This window comes from Podarcis erhardii (assembly GCF_964252035.2).
Source record: "Podarcis erhardii genome assembly, chromosome: 5".
Lineage (NCBI taxonomy): Eukaryota > Metazoa > Chordata > Lepidosauria > Squamata > Lacertidae > Podarcis > Podarcis erhardii.
In genome coordinates this window covers 98513351-98534148 of record NC_138509.1, presented here as the reverse complement: position 1 = coordinate 98534148, position 20798 = coordinate 98513351, and the positions used below count along the sequence as shown (strand labels likewise).

Here is a 20798-nt window from a genome sequence, read left to right as displayed (position 1 = left end):
CTTTATTTTAAAGAGTTTGTTATCCCTCTGAAAATAAAGAGAGCCCGCTGGATCAGGCCAGTGTTCCATCTAGTCCAGCAGCCTGTTTTCACAGGGGCCAGCCAGATGCCTATTCCGAGAAGCCTAAAATCAGAATCCGAGCACAACAGCAACTCTCCCCTGGGATACAGAAGCATCACTGCCTCCAGTTGTGGGTGAAGAGCACAGTCATCGTTGCTCCTAGCCATCCATAGCCCTCTCCTCCTCCATTAATTTCTCTAACCCCCTTTTAAAGCCATCCGAGTTGGTGGCCTTCACTGCCTCCTGTGGCAGGGAGTTCCGTAGTTTAACCGCACGGCGTGAATACGTTCTTTTCTCTGACTTGACCCTTCCAGCTTTCCGTTTCATTGGCTGGCCATGAGTTGTAGCATTAGGGGAAAGGGAGGAAAACAGATTGAGGTTGAATCCTGACAAGACAGAAGTACTGTTTTGGGGGGACAGGGAGCGGGTGGGTGTGGGGGATTCCCTGGTCCTGAATGGGGTAACCGTGCCTCTGAAGGACCAGGTGCGCAGCCTGGGAGTCATTTTGGACTCACAGCTGTTCATGGAGGTACTGGTTAACTCTGTGTCCAGGGCAGCTGTCTACCAGCTCCATCTGGTACACAGGCTGAGACCCTACCTGCCCGCGGACTTTCTCGCCAGAGTGGTGCATGCTCTGGTTATCTCCCACTTGGACTACTGCAATGCTCTCTATGTGGGGCTACCTTTGAAGGTGGCCCTGAAACTGCAAGTAATCCAGAATGCGGCAACTAGACTGGTGACTGGGAATGGCTGCCAGGACCACATAACACCGGTCTTGAAAGACCTACATTGGCTCCCAGTACGTTTCCGAGCACAATTCAAAGTGTTGGTGCTGACCTTGAAAGCCCTAAATGGCCTCGGTCCTGTATACCTGAAGGAGCATCTCCACCCCCATCGTTCTGCCTGGACACTGAGGTCCAGCGCCGAGGGCCTTCTGGCGGTTCCCTCATTGCGAGAAGTGAGGCTACAGGGAGCCAGACAGAGGGCCTTCTCGGTGGTGGCACCCGCCCTGTGGAACACCCTCCCTTCAGATATCAAGGAAATAAGCAGTTATCCTATCTTTAAAAGACATCTGAAGGCAGCCCTGTTCAGAGAAGTTTTTAATATTTAACGCTGTACTGTTTTTAACAGTTGATTGGGAGCTGCCCAGAGTGGCTGGGGAAACTCAGCCAGATGGGCAGGGTATAAATAATAAATTATTATTATTATTATAAAACATTTCTCTCTCTCTACTTTCTCCATGCTGTGCATCATTTTTATAAATATCTGTCATGGCGCCTCTTGTTCTGACAGTCTTGGGCCAGCTCAGCTGGCCATAGCTGTGCTCCTTCCTGGTTGGGGCTTGGATCTGGGGTAAGTTAACTTACGCCAGCTTGCTTCATGCCAGCTTCTTGCATAGAGGGTTGCAGTGATGGTCCAATTTTGTCTTCAGAAGGCTTTTCCATCATGTTGTAGCCTTTGAGATAGGGAGGGAGGGAGCAGAGAGAGAGAGAGGCATTGGAGGACTTCCCTGTCCATATATTCTGAGCAGATTTTTCCTTTGGCTTGCAGCTTCTGTGGTCAGATGGGGACTCTCAGAAGCCTACTTGCTAGAAACCTCAACTCATCTGGAGGAAGAGAGGCCCCGTGCTCCCGCTCAGCCTCGTTAACTGTCCTTGTTTTGAACTGGGGGCCAGATCAGCCAATTAAAATCTCTTCACATGCACACTATATATAGCAGTTCAGAGCATCAAACCCCAGAACCCTGCAATGAATTCCTTGGATCATCAGCATGTCACTGCCTCGTGGCTCCCAAACCCTCAGTGATCCAGTTGTTTTCCTAGCCCTACAAATCCCTCCTGCAAGTACCCAAGGTCGTTTTGACCTTGACAGATTAGAGAACTGGGCCAAAACAAACAAGATGAATTTTAACAGGGAGAAATGTAAAGTATTGCACTTGGGCAAAAAAAAATATGAGAGGCACAAATACAAGATGGGTGACACCTGGCTTGAGAGCAGTACATGTGAAAAGGATCTAGGAGTCTTGGTTGACCACAAACTTGACATGAGCCAACAGTGTGACGCGGCAGCTAAAAAAGCCAATGCAATTCTGGGCTGCATCAATAGGAGTATAGCATCTAGATCAAGGGAAGTAATAGTGCCACTGTATTCTGCTCTGGTCAGACCTCACCTGGAGTACTGTGTCCAGTTCTGGGCACCACAGTTCAAGAAGGACACTGACAAACTGGAACGTGTCCAGAGGAGAGAAACCAAAATGGTCAAAGGCCTGGAAACGATGCCTTATGAGGAACAGCTAAGGGAGCTGGGCATGTTTAGCCTGGAGAAGAGGAGGTTAAGGGGTGATATGATAGCCATGTTCAAATATATAAAAGGATGTCACATAGAGGAGGGAGAAAGGTTGTTTTCTGCTGCTCCAGAGAAGCGGACACGGAGCAATGGATCCAAACTACAAGAAAGAAGATTCCACCTAAACATTAGGAAGAACTTCCTGACAGTAAGAGCTGTTTGACAGTGGAATTTGCTGCCAAGGAGTGGAGTCTCCTTCATTGGAGGTCTTAAAGCAGAGGCTTGACAACCATATGTCAGGAGTGCTCTGATGGTGTTTCCTGCTTGGCAGGGGGTTGGACTCGATGGCCCCTGTGGTCTCTTCCAACTCTAGGATTCTATGAAGTCCAGGGCCGGCCCAAGACCATTTGGCACCTGAGGCGAACCACAAAATGGTTCCCCCTCCCCAACAGGGAAGAAGAGGCGAATGAAGATCTACTTCAGGAAGAAGGAGGGGAATGAAGATTGACATTGGGGTCGGCTGCCCCTGTGGATCCTGCTGTGCCCTGAGGCGGTTGCCTCACCTTGCCTCATGGGTGGGCCGGCCCAAGTCCCTCCTGTTTGTGTTACTTATCAGTTGATCAATTTCTGTTTTCAGCCCAAACAAGCTTTCAAAGTTTAGGCCTCCACACAGAGGGAAATGAATCTCAATCTCCAGATTGCCAGATTTAAAAAGAGTAATTTCTAGCTTTTGAAGAAACTGAGATATGAGGCAAAATGTACAGGCACTAGTCTCCTCTCTCTTTCTGTGAGAAACTTAGCTGGTTTCTCAGCCCCCCCCCCCAAAAAAAAACCCTAGCTGGTTTTCCACCCCTCCCCACACAGCAGAAAAATTCTTCAGGCTTCAAAAAACCATTATTTAAGCACAGGTTATGAAATAAAGGGTATCTATATTATAACATATGCAGGTTATACCAGCAGGGGACTGAGAAGAAATTTCTCACTTCTCAACCTTAAATGCAACCGTCCTTTGAAATGCACGCTTCTCTGAATTTTGCAGCGTAGTTCTCCAAACAAAAAATGTGCATATCAGGGGAAGCTATGCATTAAACTGCATATATCAGTGAAAATAATGTGCAAAAAAAATGCTTTCTAGCAGGGGAAAACACTTGCTGAAATATGTTTATTTGGCTAACCACGCACTTTAAAGGGGGACTTATTTTCATGAGGACTAGAAAAACAAGAAACTGAGAGAATTCACCCATGTCTAACGCAATTCTTAATCCTTCCTGCAGATGCTTTGAATTGTTGGGATTGATGGGGCTTTTATTTCCATGCAACTGAAGGGCACCAAGTTGCCACGGACTGGGTTCTGCAGATCTGTGCTGGTTGCTTAAATGTTTGAATCCCATCCTTCCTCCATTAAACACAAGCTGGTGCTGAATAGGAGAGTATCCAAGCACAATTCAAAGTGTTGGTGCTGACCTTTAAAGCCCTAAACGGCCTCGGCCCAGTAGACCTGAAGGAGCATCTCCACCCCCATCGTTCAACCCAGACACTGAGATCCAGCTCCGAGGGCCTTCTGGCGGTTCCCTCCCTGCGAGAAGCCAAGTTACAGGGAACCAGGCAGAGGGCCTTCTCGGTAGTGGCACCCGCCCTGTGGAACGCCCTCCCACCAGATGTCAAAGAGAAAAACAACTACCAGACTTTTAGAAGACATCTGAAGGCAGCCCTGTTTAGGGAAGCTTTTAATGTTTAATAGGTTATTGTATTTTAATATTCTGTTGAAAGCTGCCCAGAGTGGTTGGGGAAACCCAGCCAGATTGGTGAGGTATAAATTTATTATTATTATTATTATTATTATTATCTCCTTTCCTGTCATTTGAATCCACTGGTAGTTATCATGGTCTCTCTGTGTCTCTCCTGCAGGTACTTCCTGGTCTGGTCCCTTTGTGCCTTCCACCTCGTCAAAGCAGACACCATTGAACTGACCGACATGTTTGGGGAGATCCAGTCCCCAAATTATCCAGACTCCTACCCCAGCGATTCGGAAGTGACTTGGAACATATCAGTGCCGGACGGCTTTCGGGTCAAGCTCTATTTCATGCATTTTGATCTCGAATCGTCCTACCTTTGCGAATATGACTTTGTGAAGGTGAGTGTCATTGGCTCTTGTTCATTCATTTATTTCATAAAAATTTTACACCACTGAATTGCAAAAAAAAAAAAAAAAAAAAGAGGAGGAGGAGGAGGAAGCTTCCAAGTGATTTGCAAGAAAGCTAAAACAATAAGTAAGAGTTACAGATAGGTAGCCGTGTTGGTCTGCCATAGTCAAAACAAAATACCCCTCCCCACCTTCTCACTATATAGAAGGGTCTGGTGACTTCTGTTTCAGTGTATCTGAAGAAGTGTGCATGCACACGAAAGCTCATACCAAGAACTGACTTAGTTGGTCTTTAAGGTGCTACTGGAAGGAATTTTTTTATTTTGTTTTTTCAATAAGTAAGAATCATTGACAACAATAATTTAAGGTATTTGGAAAGTTAAAATAACAACGGACCAAAACCAGATTAAAACTCACATCAACATTCTAATCTTCTGGGTAAGGCATGTGCCAAAAAGAGCACAGCGAAGGCACCTTTCTGATATCAAGTGGCAGGGAGTTCCAAAGTGTAGCTGCTTTCACACTAAATGATTGAGTAGCATTTGCTCTTGGCTGGGGATGAGTAGGTTCACCCAACCCCACATTCCATTCCTTTTTTTTGCTTCAAAATTTCACTCTGCACTGCTGACCCGTTCTCTTTAATTCCCATTGAACTAGGAAATAATGCACAGATTATTCCGGAGTTAAAGGATATATTGTTTGCCACACCCGTTCATTTCTCTGCGCCTCTTCCTCTGCTATGTTTCAATGTTGCCTGTGAACTCTTGACGTTTGCGTTTTCCAAAACACTGAAAAAATAGGCACCTGTAACTGGCCCTCACAGTACCTGATAATTGTGGCCATTTAGCTTTGGGCACGGAACCCCTTCTGAGGCTTGTAAAAGCTCCATTTCAGCTCTTTACTTCAGCCGTGGGCCTTATTCCCTTCAAAGACTCCTTATCTTTGGTAGGTTGTAAATTACGAGGTCTGCTGGCTCTTCTCTGCCAGCCTAATTAGTCTGCCGGACTTCAAAGTCTCTGCTGCGGCACAGAAAAGTCTTGCTTGCCCCCACATACCTCTCGCAGTCTTCAGCGGTCTTACTCTCCTGAATCTGGGCCCATAACCTGTTGTTGGGATACTGCCAGGGAGACAGAGGCATCAGGCAGCCTCCACGTCGTCTCCGGACGATCTCCCGGTCTCCCGTAGAACAGCATCAGTCAATTAGCGACACGAGCCTCAGACACATTCCGAGACTCATGCACACCCTCTCTGCAGAGTTTTCACAATGGAAGATTAAGCCAGGAGAGCACATTTACAGCTTTATTCAACGTTGATCAGAACAAAGGAAAAAAACATGACTGCTTGCACCTGTGTCCAGGAAAACAGCCGGAACAAAAACTATACACAAAACGGAAACTCCCAGTGAGCAGGAAGTAAACAGGCATGTGACACACAACAATCACGCCTGACCATTTAAGGTGGAACGGAACTATATCCTAACAGTCTGTATCAGTGTAAATCTTCTTCAGCCCTGTTTGTATTCCAGCTGCTGAGACTCACAAGTAGCGAGAGCACTGCTGTTGCACTTGGGCTTCCCATTGGGGCATCTGGTTGTGAGAACACGATACTGGCCCGATCCAGCAGACAGGCTCTTCCCAGCCTTCCCCAACATGGCGCCCTCTGGATGTTGTTGGACTCCAACTTCCATTGGCATAAGCAGTTGTGCTCCAAAACATCTGGCATGGGGAGGATGGTCTATGGTCCGACAGAGATTTTTTCTGCAGGTTTCAACCAGACCTTTGGTTGATTGTCATCCAAGGCCCTTTTAAAACATGTTTGAGGGGGTTATTGGTGTTAGAATTCCTGCTCCATGATTGCAGTCATGGGATTGTTGTCAGTCACATGACGGTGTATGTTTTGACTCCACAGAGTGGGAAGTGACAGAGACAGGATGTCTGTGTTACTGTGTTCCGTGGAGTGGGACTATTGTCCTTTATTCTTTCTCTCTTTGCTGTCTGATGCTAGAGAGAGAAGGAGCCACGTTGCAGTGCTCCGTGTGTGTTTATATGTAAATAAAGTAGATTAGCCAAAATGCTGAGTTGCTGAGGTGTGCTACACATGATGCGCAAACTCTGCAGATCCCTAAGTGTGCCGGTGTCGGTTGGCATTGGCCGCTGTGATGTTCGGGCAGAAGAAAGCTTTTGAAGCTCATGAACGATTGACCAGGAGGGAGGGAACATGCCAGTTGGGCAGGTGTCTCTGCCAGGGTCCTACTCGAGTGTAGGCTGAGCTCCTGACAATTGGATGGTTTCTGTTTTTATTTTGATTATGTATTTTGTGTTTTTATGTTGTAATTTGTATCCCGAGGCCTGCGGGTATAGGGTGGCATACAAAGTTAACAACAACAACACACACATATAAAGTAGTCCTGAACATCTGTCAGGCACCACGAAGAGGCTCTTAGTCCCTGATAAGGAACCAGTTCCCCATCCCCGAGGGAGACTCAGTTGGGAAAAGGGGCAGGAGGGTGACTTGCCCAAACCTGGAGCCATCCCTGTCCACCATCCCACAACACAGAGAGAAAAAGCGAGTGCATGTCTGAAGCTAGGGATAAGGACCCTTTGCCCTCTACATCCTCTCTCAGTTCCTATTTTTGTGACATTTGTTTTTCCTTCGTTCCATTTAAAACACATTCTGTCATCGTTCTGGCTCACCCAAGATAAAAGACATCTCTGGAATCTCCATTCACGCCAGCTCACTCCCTTGCGCAACGCTGTCAGACATAATAATTGCTTGCAGCGGTTTGGGATTTCAGCGCGCCGTTCCGTGGCGGCTGTCAAGTAATGCTGAGGACATAAGGAGCAGCCCGAGGATCCCTCTGGCCCCAGTATCCTGTTTGCAACTGGGGAGAGGTCCCCAAACCAGAAGCCCATAAGTAGTGCAGATAAAAGAAAGGACTCGTTCGTGCAGTTCATGGTTAAACTGTGGAACTCCCTGCCACAGGAGGCAGTGATAGATGTATTTAAAAGAGGATTAGACAGATTCATGGAGGAAAGGGCTATTGTGTCTATGTCTGCTCCCACCAGTGCTTCTGAATACGAGTTGCTGGAAACCACAGAAGGGGAGAGGACTGTTGTGCTCATGTTCTGCTCACTGGTTTCCCATAACAGGCATCTGGTTGGCCTCTGTGGAAAAAAAGATGCTGGATAATAATAATAATAATAATAATAATAATAATAATAATAATAATTTATACCCCACCCTCCCCAGCCAAAGACTCAATAAAATTTCAGTAAAAACATAATAAGAAAAAATAAGAAAAAGAAAAAACAAATTAAAATACAGGTTAAAATGTAATTTAAAATGCAGCCTCATTTTAAAAGTCAAAACCATAAGGGGAGGGAAACATAAGGGTCAAACCAAAGGCCAGGCGGAACAGCTCTGTCTTGCAGGCCCTGCAGAAAGATGTCAAGTCCCGCAGGGCCCTGGTCTCTTGTGACAGAGCGTTCCACCAAGTCGGGGCCAGTACTGAAAAGGCCCTGGCCCTAGTTGAGACCAACCTAACCACCTTGTGACTTGGGACCTCCAAAGTGTTGTCATTTGTGGACCTTAAGGTCCGCCGCGGGGCATATCAGGAGAGACTAGATAGGCTACTGGCCCTTTTCTATGTCCTTATATTCTTGCAGTCCAAACAATCTGGAGGACGTCTGTTTGGGACTCGTGATGTATTCTGTGGCCTGAATTTCAGGGATCCCTTGGGAGGTTTCCAGAGCTCCTCGGGTGAAAATCAAAAAGGAGGAGGAGTTTACAAAGTGTTAAAAAGTTTGAAAAACATTGTCAGGAGTGTGAGATGTTGGCGACTACTGCCTTGCAGATGTCTGTTGGATTCCACCTGCTTGAAGCTCTGCTTCCCAAAATAATTAAAAACGGAGGGGGGGGGTCCTGCTTTGAGTTTCTCTGGCTTTGTTTCTCCTTGCTAATAGCTGCTTGCCCTTCCTGCTTATTGTCCTTTTCTTCCTCTGCATCTTCTCCAAATGCAAAGTTCAGAGCCTTATGGTAAAAAAAATATATATGCATGAACATACCGTATTTTTCCCTCATAAAAGGTAAGGGGAAATGTGTGTACATCTTATGGAGCGAATGCAGGCTGCACAGCTATCCCAGAAGTCAGAATAGCAGGAGGGATCCTTCTTGCTGTTCTGGCTTCTGGGATAGCTGCGCAAAGCCTCTTCAGGGCAGGGGGAGCCTTCCTCCCACTGCCCTGAAGAGGCTTTGTGTTGCTTTCGCCGTTTACCTTCCCGTCGAAGTGGTACCTATTTATCTACTTGCACTGGTGTGCTTTCGAACTGCTAGGTTGGCAGGAGCAGGGACCGAGCAATGGGAGCTCACCCCGTCGCGGGGATTCGAACCGCCGACCTTCTGATCGGCTAGTCCCAGGCTCTGTGGTTTAACCCACAGCGCCACCCGCGTCCCCTGGTGCGTCTTATGGAGCGAAAAATACAGTAAATAGATCATTTGGTATTGCTGCTGCTGTTTTTTTAATGTGAAGGAGGTGTAAAGAAGAAAATGTTGGAACCTGCCCAGGTTGGGGAGATGAGTTATCTCCACCAATATCACTGTGTATGATTCAGACCTATCACGGGTATGACCAACTTTTCTGGGTGGGAGGTTCTCTGGAGAAATTCAGATCCCACGTTGGTTGCTAAATAACTGCTATCAGGCTGACATAAAGAGTCTTGCTGCCATCCTTCAGATGGGGAAATGTAAAATTCTTTTTTGCCAAGTGCTTGTGGGCTGAGGAAGGGGGAATCCATGCAGCTGTTTCGATGGTGACTCGCAAAGAATAGTACACACAGCGCTTTTTCAAACACCAAAGTATTTTATGGGTAGTACACGATGTGCTCTGTTCATCACACATGCATGCAAACACAGGCATGGGCAGCTGTCATGATAGAACCCAGGGAATGGGACCATTGGGGATCAAATATATACCGTATTTTTCCGTGTATAACATGCCCTCATGTATAACACGCCTCCAGAGTTGTGGAGTTTTTTGCAGGGAGGCTGGCCCTAAGTAAACAGTCATACCTCAGGTTGCAAACGTGATCCATGCGGGAGGCACGTTCGCAACCCACAGCGTTTGCAACCCGCAGTGCTGCCTCTGTGCATGCGTGTGATGTCATTTTGTGTTTCTGCACATGCGCAAGCGCCAAAACCCAGAAATAACTCATTCTGGTACTTCCGGGTTCAGCGCGATCCACAACCCGAAAATGCGCAACCTGCAACATTCGTAACCTGAGGTATGACTGTACACAGAAAATCTAGAAGGAATTTGAGGCAAGACTTTAGGGAGCACCCTTGACCTCCTCCTCTGTTTGAAGGATGCTCAGGATACAAAGTAGAAACCATAAGACTGTCAGGCAGGCCACACCAAGAGCAGGTTTGAATGACACATGGATCACGGAACTGGTCCGTCACAATACATGGCCTGAGGTTGCACCAGTCGTCTTCCCAGGTGGACCACGTAACTCTGTGAGGTCCATTCCTAGCTGAATGTACCTGAGAGGATGGGAAGGTGCCTTCTGTCTTACTAATCATTTTCCAGAAGGAAATTGTCCAGTTGCAGTGAGCTTCTAAGATGGAAGGAGCGATGTCTGCCCAAACTCTCCCATCTATTGCAAATATTAGTTACGTTATTCATTTCCTCTACATTTCTGCAACCATCTGCAATTTCTTTTTTAACTCTCTTGAAAATTCACAGCTGTTTTAACACAAATTTCTCCTGCTAAACACAATTTTGCAAGCCATTTCCCCTGACACAAGACATTCTTGTATGTAATTTTGATGTAATATTCATTTCTAGGCCCAGTTCCCCCTAGTATATGCTTTGGTGTGCATTTTGGTTCATATGTTTTTGTACATGGGAGAAGTGTGTATTTCTAAGGATTGTGTGTTTTGGAGCATATATCGGTTTGAGAATTGTGTAGTTTCTCATGAAAATGCAAACAAAATCAAAATTGTCCTCCATCCCTAGCTGGGTGCAGAAACTTTGGGGGTGGGAGGGGAACCACTTTTGGACTGAGAGCACCCCAGGGGTTAACTGATGGGGGCAGGCTATTTTTGGAGAGAAGTGAGTCAGAGCTGACAACCAGTTTAACATCAAACACCCGCTTAGCAGAAGTCTCCCAGCCTCTGTAGGATTGTGGGGCTTCTGTTATGCAGCAGGAATTGCAGAGTTGTTTTGCATTTTTCAAGTCAGCAGGAATCCCAGCTCGTTAAAAAGTTCCAGACCCAGAAATGGGTGTGAAAGCGTCTTGCACTCCCTTTGTCCAAGCTGTTTTCAAAAATCTGAACAAGGATCAAAGCATCAATGATAATCTTTTACATTTAATCTTGGCCTGGCAATTGCATTTGCTCAGAAGCCACTAGAAACTGAGTCATAGGGGCAAGGGAGCTGTGGCCAGATTCTCACAGTAACCCCGCTGAAAAGAGCCTGGTGGCAAGAGTGATAGCTGCTAATGACAGGATCTGTTAAAGAGCCCTTCATGGCACCCACACCAAAATACTCATTTATTATTTTATAAGAAGTACTAAAGGACGCGGGTGGTGCTGTGGTCTAAACCACTGAGCCTCTTGGGCTTGCCAATCAGAAGGTCGGCGGTTCGAATCCCCACGACGGGGTGAGCTCCCGTTGCTCGGTCCCTGCTCCTGCCAACCTAGCACTTTGAAAGCACGTCAAAGTGCAAGTAGATAAATAGGTATTGCTCCGGCGGGAAGGTAAACGGCGTTTCCGTGCACTGCTCTGGTTTCGGTGTTCCGTTGCGCCAGAAGCGGCTTAGTCATGCTGGCCACATGATCCAGAAAAACTGTCTGTGGACAAACGCCGGCTCCCTCGGCCTGTAAAGCAAGATGAGCGCCGCAACCCCAGAACCGTCTGTGACTGGACTTAACTGTCAGGGGTCCTTTACCTTTACCTTTTAAAAGTGTTAAATGTCTTTATATCCCACCTTCCTTCCCAAGCTGGGATTCAGCATTTTAAAACTTCATAAAATACAAAGTAATAAAAACAAACCCATTGGAAACAATAATTAAAATACAGTTGTACCTCTGGTTACTTAATTCGTTCCAGAGGCCCGTTCTTAACCTGAAACTCTTCTTAACCTGAAGCACCACTTTAGCTAATGGGGCCTCCCGCTGCTGCCGTGCCGCCGGAGCACGATTTCTGTTCTCATCCTGAAGCAAATTTCTTAACCTGAGGCACTGTTTCTGGGTTAGCGGAGTCTTTAACTTGAAGTGTCTGTAACCCGAGGTACCACTGTACACCAGAACACATTTAGAACCAGCAATTAAAATATGATTAGCCCTGACAACAGCCTGGTGGTGGTTAAAATTGTCTGCACTTCAGCTTCCAAAACTGAAGTTTCCATCTGAACAGGAAAGTCTCAGCCTGTTGTTAGAAGGATAACAGGGAGGGAGCCAGGCTATCCTCCCTTGGGAGGGAATCCCACCATCCGGGAGCAGCCACAGAAAAGGCCCTGTGTCATGTGACCACCATCTATTGCCTCTGATGTTGATGGGATAGAGACAAGGGGCTCACCTGAGGCTTTTTGGCTTCCATTGGAGAGGAGGTCTGAGGGAAGGGGGAAAGTGTTGCTCCGCCTACTTTTGCTTCTGGTCCCGCCTACCACTAGCACAAGACCCTGGAAAGGGAAAACATTCCTCAGGCTGAAGAAGGCTCCCCGCTTCCGATTTAAGGAGCGGCAAGAAGGAGTGTCATATTTGGTACATGAATCAGAGAAGCGATGTTCGTTTTGGTGCAAGGAGGAAAGAACATCTTGAGCTGGCCCCCTGCGTTCCAGGGAAGCAGCTGAGCACAGGCTTGACTCTGGAGGAGCTAAGCCAGCCCCTATTTCCGTGGCTCCTGGCAGCTCCTCAATTGCCACAGGACCAGGGTGTCTTTGGCCAAGGCTTTGCAGCAGCTGCCACAGGGGGCCGGAGCGTTCGCCACTGCTGCCTCCTGCACATTTCTTTGCAAAACCCGTGCAGTTTCGAAACTGCCCTCACAGATCGGGGTTTGGTTTGTATTCATTCCCAACAGCACCAGAGTTAATCCTCCATGTTTTTCTAATTTTGCAGCTATTCTGCCAGCCCAGCAGGCTGTTCCGTGGGGTGTGGCCTGGGCCATCTGTAGCCCTGCACTTAAATGATGCAATAAAGAAAAAATATGCCTGGGATCTCTAACTCTCCCCAAAGAACAGCTTCGTTTTATGCCTTGAGAATGGAAATATATCTGTATGCTTTGCTCACAGAGAAAGTCTACAATCTTTATAGGGACCCTCTTTCCCCCCTGGATCACCATTGGAAATCCAACGCGGTTTCCATTCATGAGAGCTAGAAACTTATTTGTTAAATGAAGGTTGGTGTCCTCTGGAGCAATTCTGTGTCTGTTGGGCACTTTTAAAAAGGGACGTGGGTGGCGCTGTGGGTTAAACCACTGAGCCTCTTGGGCTTGCCGATCAGAAGGTCGGCGGTTCGAATCCCCACAACGGGGTGAGCTCGGTCCCTGCTCCTGCCAACCTAGCAGTTCGAAAGCACGTCAAAGTTCAAGTAGATAAATAGGTACCACTCCAGCGGGAAGGTAAACGGCATTTCCATGCGCTGCTCTGCTTTGCCAGAAGCAGCTTAGTCATGCTGGCCACATAACGCAGAAGCTGTACGCCGGCTCCTTCGGCTAGTAAAGCGAGATGAGCGCCGCAACCTCAGAGTTGGTCATGACTGGACCTAATAGTCACCTTTACCTGGGCAGGTGAGTTAGAGGAGACACGGTAGATGTTTATAAAATTATACGCAGCATGGAGAAAGTGGAAGGTGGAAGATTTAGGACAGGGTTGTACACATTCTTGGAGGAGGAGAAAAATATCAGCAGCTACTAGTCAGCAGTTAGTAGAAGTGCCTTCACAGAGGCAGCAAGGCAGATTTCTGTGTCCCTGGGTAGAAAACAGAGCATCCTTGAATGTTTCAATGGGAGGAAACATTGAGAGTGGGGCATAGCTTTCCCTCCTGCACCTAAAGGGATTGCACTCCTAGGCTGCTTCCAGACAGTTGCTATTTTGTGGTTGGGATTTGGGCACATACCAGCAAATTAAGATTGCACAATTAGAGTAGCTTTGTCACTCTTGCACAACAAAGGCACATCCCGAAATATCCGAGTTTTTGTGGTAACGAAAGTGACGGGAAAGTGTGGGATAAGAATGTAAGGAGGGCCCGCTGGATCAGGCCAGTGGCTCATCTAGTTAGCTTCTTGTCCTGTGGCCAACTAGATGGCCATTATGTGAAACCAGTGAGCAGGATCCAAGCACAAGAGCCCTCTTCCATCTCATGGTTTCCAGCAACTGGGATTCAGAAGCATCACTGTGCTGGGCCCGGGGGTAACCCGAGAAACACAGTCCAGGACTGGTCCAGAATCTGAAGGTTCCTCTAGGGAGTCAGTCTGACAGGGCCAAGGCAGGACACGAGGCAGAAACCAGGTACAGGATCTTAGGCAGGGTCTGGCATACAGCAATGTTGCTCCCGCAACCTGGGGCGGGGTCCGACAGCCTTTTATCTTTGTCGGGGTAATGGCCGGTCCTGATCCCCTAGTGACTCACCTCCCTGTTTTGCCCAAAGGCGAGCACTCCTCCTGTGAGTACTCAGGTCTCTCCTTCTCTCAGACCTCAGTCTCTGCAGCTCGGGTGATTTCGGTGGGTGACTAGACCCAGAGGCCACCTCAGCCTCTCCTGACCCAACCAGTAGTGGAGCAGCTGTAAGTGATGGCCCAGCTGGAGGCAACGAGGTGATCCCCGCATCTGGAGCCAGGGCAGGCTCAGGCCCCTGACTCGGCCCAGCTGGTGCTTGTTGCAGGGGAACCTGTGCAGACTGGGACTCTTCAGGATCAGGCCCCAGACTTGGTTCAGATGATGTCTGAGGCAAAGGATCCGGTGCAGACTGAGAGTCCTCTGGTTTCAAGTCCGAGCCCAAGTCCCAGGCCATCACACCTACTGTGGAGGCAGAGCAAAGCCATCATGGCTAGCAACCTTTGACAGCCCCCTATGTGCCCATTCCTCTTTCAAAGCCATCTAGGTTTGTGGCCATCACTGACTCCTGTGGCAGGGAGTTCCATAGTTTAACTGTGTGTGTGTGAAAGACTTTCCTTTATCTGTTCCAAATCTTCCAACATTCACCTTCAGCCAATCGGCACGAATTCCCTAATAAATAGGTTGTCCAGAAGCGATCTGCTCTCTGTGCATGCACAGGAGCCAAGAAACTGCAGCTTCAGCTACACACAGAAGGGGGGGACAGGGGGTGGGAGGGAAGGAGGGAGGGGTGGTAATAGAGTGGCCATGTGCCCTATTTTGTAGAGGATGGTCCTCTGTTTGAAGGCCTGTCCTGTGGCAGCCTGGCTTTAAACATCAAGAAGAAAGGAATGCAGGAGGGGCCTTTAAGTTGCCCCCCAACAGGTGAGATCTCTTAGGTGGCAGGCTAAAAAGCCACACATCAAGTGCCTTACTGACAGTTTTGGTCCCAAACACTGGTGAGACCTATTTAACTCATCACAGAATGATAGCTGAGTGGAACCTTCATGTCCAGGAGCAATATATCTCTGAATATCAGTGGCCTAAAGGCAGGAGATGCTCAGCTTTGACCCTGGCAAGTAGCAGATACTCTCAATCTGGCCTTCTCGGTGGTGGCACCTGCCCTGTGGAACCTCCTCCCACCAGATGTCAAAGAGAACAACAACTACCAGACTTTTAGAAGACATCTGAAGGCAGCTCTGTTTAGGGAAGCTTTTAATGTTTGGTGCATTACTGCATTTTGATATTTTGTTGGAAGCCGCCCAGAGTGGCTAGGGAAGCCCAGCCAGATGGGCTGGGTATAAATATTAAATAATTATTATTATTATTATTATTATTATTATTATTATTATTATTATTATTATTTTATTATTATTATCAATGGACTGAAATTTTTTTGGGGGGAGGATATTCCGACTAAGCGCAAATAAGGGATCGAAAGTGACGTTCAGTGATTGGATAGTTTTAGAAAATTGTTACCGTTACGTTGTACTGGAGCTCTGTATAAGCAGGCTGGCTGAACCCTTCAGTTCAGTTCTGTTCTGGCCTGTGAATAAACAAGAGCTGTTGAAGAATCGCTGTGTCATCTGATATGTTCACCCACAACTTAACAGCCATCTGCCCTGGATGCTTTAGTTGAGATTCCTGCAATTGCAGGGGTTGGTCTGGATGACCCTCAGGGTCCCACCCAGCTCTACAGTTCTATGGTTTAATGAGTTTGTGAGTCCCTGCCTGCCCTCCTGCATCAGAGAACCATTTCTCCTCCGAACCCTGGGCCTTCCCCCCCCCTTCCCAGTCATTCCCCCTTCCCCAAAGAACCCAGGAGAGACCTCTGACAGAAAACTAAACAGAGGGGTCACGCGGCCTGGTTAATGTGTGCTGCCTCCGCTGAGGACTGTATACTTTTTCATAGATCATTTACATCCCGAGTGCCGGCTGGTAATTAAATCTTGGCTGCTTGTTTGGCGGGATTCCCCTCTGGGGTCATTATGTCGACATGTTCACTAGAGAAGATCTGTCCCTGAGGAGGAGCATCAAATACTGGCTGGAGAGAGAGAGAAATGCGTTGCAAAAACACACAGCCCTCTCAAACAACGGCTGTTTCTCTTGGTTGCCGGATTGAAAACAGCCGTGCCAAGGTTTCTCCTCGTTGTTGGGCCAGTCTGAGTACAGTGGTACCTCAGGTTAAGTACAGTGGTACCTCGGGTTACATACGCTTCAGGTTACAAACTCCGCTAACCCAGAAATAGTACCTCGGGTTAAGAACTTTGCTTCAGGATGAGAACAGAAATCGTGCTCCAGCGGCGCAGCGGCAGCGGGAGGCCCCATTAGCTAAAGTGGTGCTTCCTGGTTAAAAACAGTTTCAGGTTAAGAACGGACCTCCGGAACGAATTAAGTACTTAACCCGAGGTACCACTGTACTTACCACTGTACCTGATCCTGCCAGGACTCATGCTCAGAGTAACCTCCGCTTGTGTTGCCCAAAATCGGAGCTCCAGGATACCTGGTGGCCAGGGACTCACATTCTAACTCCAGGCTGCATTGCTATTGGGGTTGTCATCTGTCTGTCTCGAGAGACAATGGAGTACGCCTCTGGGGGTGAAGTCAAACTGTTGCATTAGCAGCACCTGAACGGGGTGCAATCCTGGGCAATGTGTCTGGAGGTCCTGGGCTGCCCAGACGACAAGACCCCCCCCCCCTTGGCCTTGACGATGTGGTCGAAAGGAAAGCAGAGCAATATACCGTATTTTTCGCTCTATAAGACGCACCAGACCACAAGACGCACCAGACCACAAGACACACCTAGTTTTTGGAGGAGGAAAACAAGAAAAAAAATATTCTGAATCTCAGACGCCAGTACAGCAAGAGGGATCTCTGCACAGCGAAAGCAGCGATCCCTCTTGCTGTTCTGGCTTCTGGGATAGCTGCACAGCCTGCATTCACTCCATAAGACGCACACACATTTCCCCTTACTTTTTAGGAGGGGAAAAGTGAGTCTTATAGAGCAAAAAATACGGTATTTGGCACTTGCTTGGCTGCAAGAGTTGCCGGAAGGAGGCATAGAAGGTGCTATTCAGGTTTTTGTAGCCTTTTCTTCTCCCGAAGATATCCCACGAGGTAGCAAAGGTTTTGGGGTGGGTGAATCTGTCCATTTTTAGTTTCTCATTTTTCCAGTCTTGAATTTAGCTCCAAACATTTCCGCATCAGTCTGAGATTTTTTTTACAAAGGGACTCATGAAAATTCGCCAGCAACTTTTTCCTAATTTCGCATTGCTATGAAATTTTGCCTACACATTTTTGCAAGCAATTTCCCCTAATATGGTGCAAATTTTGCTGTTATTTTCACATATATGTGCATTCCATACCCACTTTATCCTAGTAAATGCACGTTAGCTGGCTGCAGAACTGCGTTGCAAAATTCAGGGACTGCATTTTGGCCCCTGTGTTGCTTCGGGAAGTGTGAATCGGGTAGGTCTGCCTTTAACTTTGGGGATAATTCTATTTCTCCCCCATTCCCAGCTGGGATGCAAAGAAACAGTGTAAGGATCTGTTTTCGAAAGTGGTTCCTACAATGTCATGGGAACCCCCTCAATGCCAGCGTTCTTCATTGCTACCCTGCGGCAGGCAGTCAACGGCGGAGGCCATCAACCTCTCCCTGGCCTGGCCTGGAATGCGCTAATTGGGTTGATGAAGGGAGGATATAATCCATCCCTTGTAACGTATATATAAACTCCTCATTAAAGCAGCAAAATTCCATTTGCAGGAGTGAAAGCATTCTCGGAAATGGAGTGTCAAGAGAGCAGGCAGGCGGCCAGGAAATTTGTGGCGGTGCTGGTGGACTGAGGAGGATGGCCGTTGTGAGGGTGGGTGGCTTAAATCAATGTGAAACAGCAGGAAACCAAAATGCAAAGGTCCCGATACAGCAAAAGTTTCTTTTATTATATAAAAGAACTTATTGGATATTACAAATTGATGTTTACATTCACACTCCAAATAATAATAATAATAATAATAATAATAATAATAATAATAATAATAATATAATTTATTATTTATACCCTGCCCATCTGGCTGGGCCTCCCCAGCCACTCTGGGCGGCTTCCATAGAAACCAAAAATACAGTAAAATCACACGTTAAAAACTTCCCTGAACAGGGCTGCCTTCAGATGTCTTCTGAATGTCAGGTAGTTGTTTATCGCTTTGACATCTGCTGGAAGGGCGTTCCACAGGGCGGGCGCCACTACCGAGAAGGCCCTCTGCCTGGTTCCCTGTAGCTTTGCTTCTCGCAGTGAGGGAACCGCCAGAAGGCCCTTGGTGCTGGACCTCAGCGTCCGGGCAGAATGATGGTGGTGGAGACAAACAAAACAAAACAAAACAAGATTCTTCCTAATCTTTGACTTCCCCCCCCACCTCTCCATCATAGCTGTCAACTTTTCCCTTTTCTTGCGAGGAATCCTATTCGGAATAAGGGAATTTCCCTTTAAAAAAGGGAAACGTTGACAGCTATGCCCTCCATGGGTTCTTTATTTACTCTTTTCTACTGCATATCATATGTCACCCCAGTTTTCCAGATATCCATTTTGTCCAAAGTCTTTGTTACCTTACAAGAGTTATTTTAAACCTGCTTAAGAGTTCAAGTGTTTACAGCAGTCCTTCAAATATAATATAAATCCCTCCCAATCTTTATTAAAGTTTTGATCTACCTGGTTTCTGGTTTTCCTGGTCGTTTTTGCCATTTCTGCATAGTCCAGCAATTTCTTCTGCCATTCCACTCTGGTAGGGGACCATGTCCGTCTTTCCAACTCTGGGGTACCAGAATCCTAGCGGCTGTCAGCATTTTCATTCACACTGATTTCAGTGGAAGAGTTGAGTGCATCCTTTAGTTAAGAACATGGAATCACAGAACTGTAGAGTTGGAAGAGACCCCAAGGATCATCTAGCCCAACCCCTGTGATGCAGGAAACTACTGAATTCGACCGAAGGCCTAAACTCTGTGAGCCAGTGTGGTGTAGTGGTTAAGAGCGGTAGTCTTGTAATCTGGGGAACCGGGTTCGCGTCTCCGCTCCTCCATATGCAGCTGCTGGGTGACCTTGGGCTAGTCACACTTCTTTGAAGTCTCTCAGCCCCACTCACCTCACAGAGTGTTTGTTGTGGGGAAGGAAGGGAAAGGAGAATGTTAGCCGCTTTGAGACTCCTTAAAGGGAGTGAAAGGCAGGATATCAAATCCAAACTCTTCTTCTTCTTCTTCTTCCCAAGGGCTGGTATTCAAAGGCCTCTGAGCTTGGAGGTGGCATCTAATCATCATGACTAATAGGCATTGGTAGCCTTTATCCTACTGGTTGACCGCCTTGAGAACAGAATGCTGGACTAGAGGAGTCATTGGCCTCATTCAACAGGCTCTCCTTACATTCTTAAAGCCATCACTTTGGTAGCCATTGCCACTGTCAGGAGTTCAGCCTACACTCGAGTAGGACCCTGGCAGGGACACATGCCCAACTGGCATGTTCTCTCCCTCCTGGTCGATCGTTCGGGAGCTTCCAAAGCTTTCTTCTGCCCAAACATCACAGTGACAGATGCCAACAGACATTGGCACACTTAGGGATCCGCAGAGTTTGCGCACCTTGCAACTCAGCAACTCAGCATTTTGGCTAATCTACTTTATTTACATATAAACACACGGAGAACTTCAACATGGCTCTGTCTCTCTCTAGCATCAGACAGCAAAGAGAAAGAACAAAGGGCAATAGTCCCACTTCACAGAACACAGGAACACAAACATCCTGTCTCCATCACTTCCCACTCTGTGGAGTCAAAACCTACACCGTCATGGGATAGACAACAATCCCATGACTGCAATCACGGAGCGGGAATTCTAACAGCCACATCTTATGGCAGGGAATCCCACAATTTAATCACAAGCTGCGTGATGAAGTCCTTTATTTAATCTGTCCTGAATCTCAGAATACTCAGCATCACTAGATAACCCTGAGTCCTAATATTTTTTTGGTGTGGAGCACTGCTCCTATGCATTTACACCACACCACGCGTTATAAACCTCTATCCTCTTTCCTCTCACTCATTTTTTTCCCCCCTAAACTAAAAAGGCCCAACTCAAAGAGTAATAGAATTGTAGACTTGGAATGGATTACCATACAGGGGTCATCTAGTTTAACCCTTTGCAAAGCAGGAATCTTTTTGCCTAATGTGGGGCTCGAACCCATGACTTAGAGATTAAGAGCCTCATGCTCTACTGACTGAGCTATCACACTGTAACTTTTCTTCATAGGGCATCACTGCCTCCCATTGGAGTGAGTTCCATGGTTTAGCTATGTGCTGCAAGAAGACTTTCTTTCTTTCTTTCTTTCTTTCTTTCTTTCTTTCTTTCTTTCTTTCTTTCTCCTGTGTCAAACAACTTGCTTGACTGCATTCTGCATCCACAAGGAATCTTGCAATCTATCTTCCTACCCAGGGCCTGATTTAGGTTTGATGAGGCTCTGAGCTACTGGAGGTAATGGGGCCCTTTCTATGTCCAGCTGTCCTTTGTCAACAACAAATTGTCGCTGTTATTTTTTGTGTTGAATATATGGTATATGGTTACAGATAGGTAGCCGTGTTGGTCTGCCATAGTCAAAACAAAACAAATTCCTTCCAGTAGCACCTTAAAGACCAACTAAGTCAGTTCTTGGTATGAGCTATCGTGTACGGGGACTTGGAAGCAT

The 20798-nt window shown here is 47.1% G+C and overlaps 1 protein-coding gene across 4 annotated transcripts in view; it reads left to right on the top strand.

Moving 5' to 3' along the window:
* MASP1 (MBL associated serine protease 1) overlaps positions 1–20798 on the top strand; it is a 101507-nt gene that overhangs the window by 5597 nt on the left and 75112 nt on the right. For all 4 annotated transcript variants that reach the window (XM_081862425.1, XM_081862422.1, XM_081862423.1 and 1 more), the window contains exon 2: positions 4255–4480. In XM_081862425.1, coding sequence (XP_081718551.1) covers positions 4255–4480 — 226 coding nt within the window. The remainder of the gene's footprint in view (positions 1–4254; positions 4481–20798) is intronic.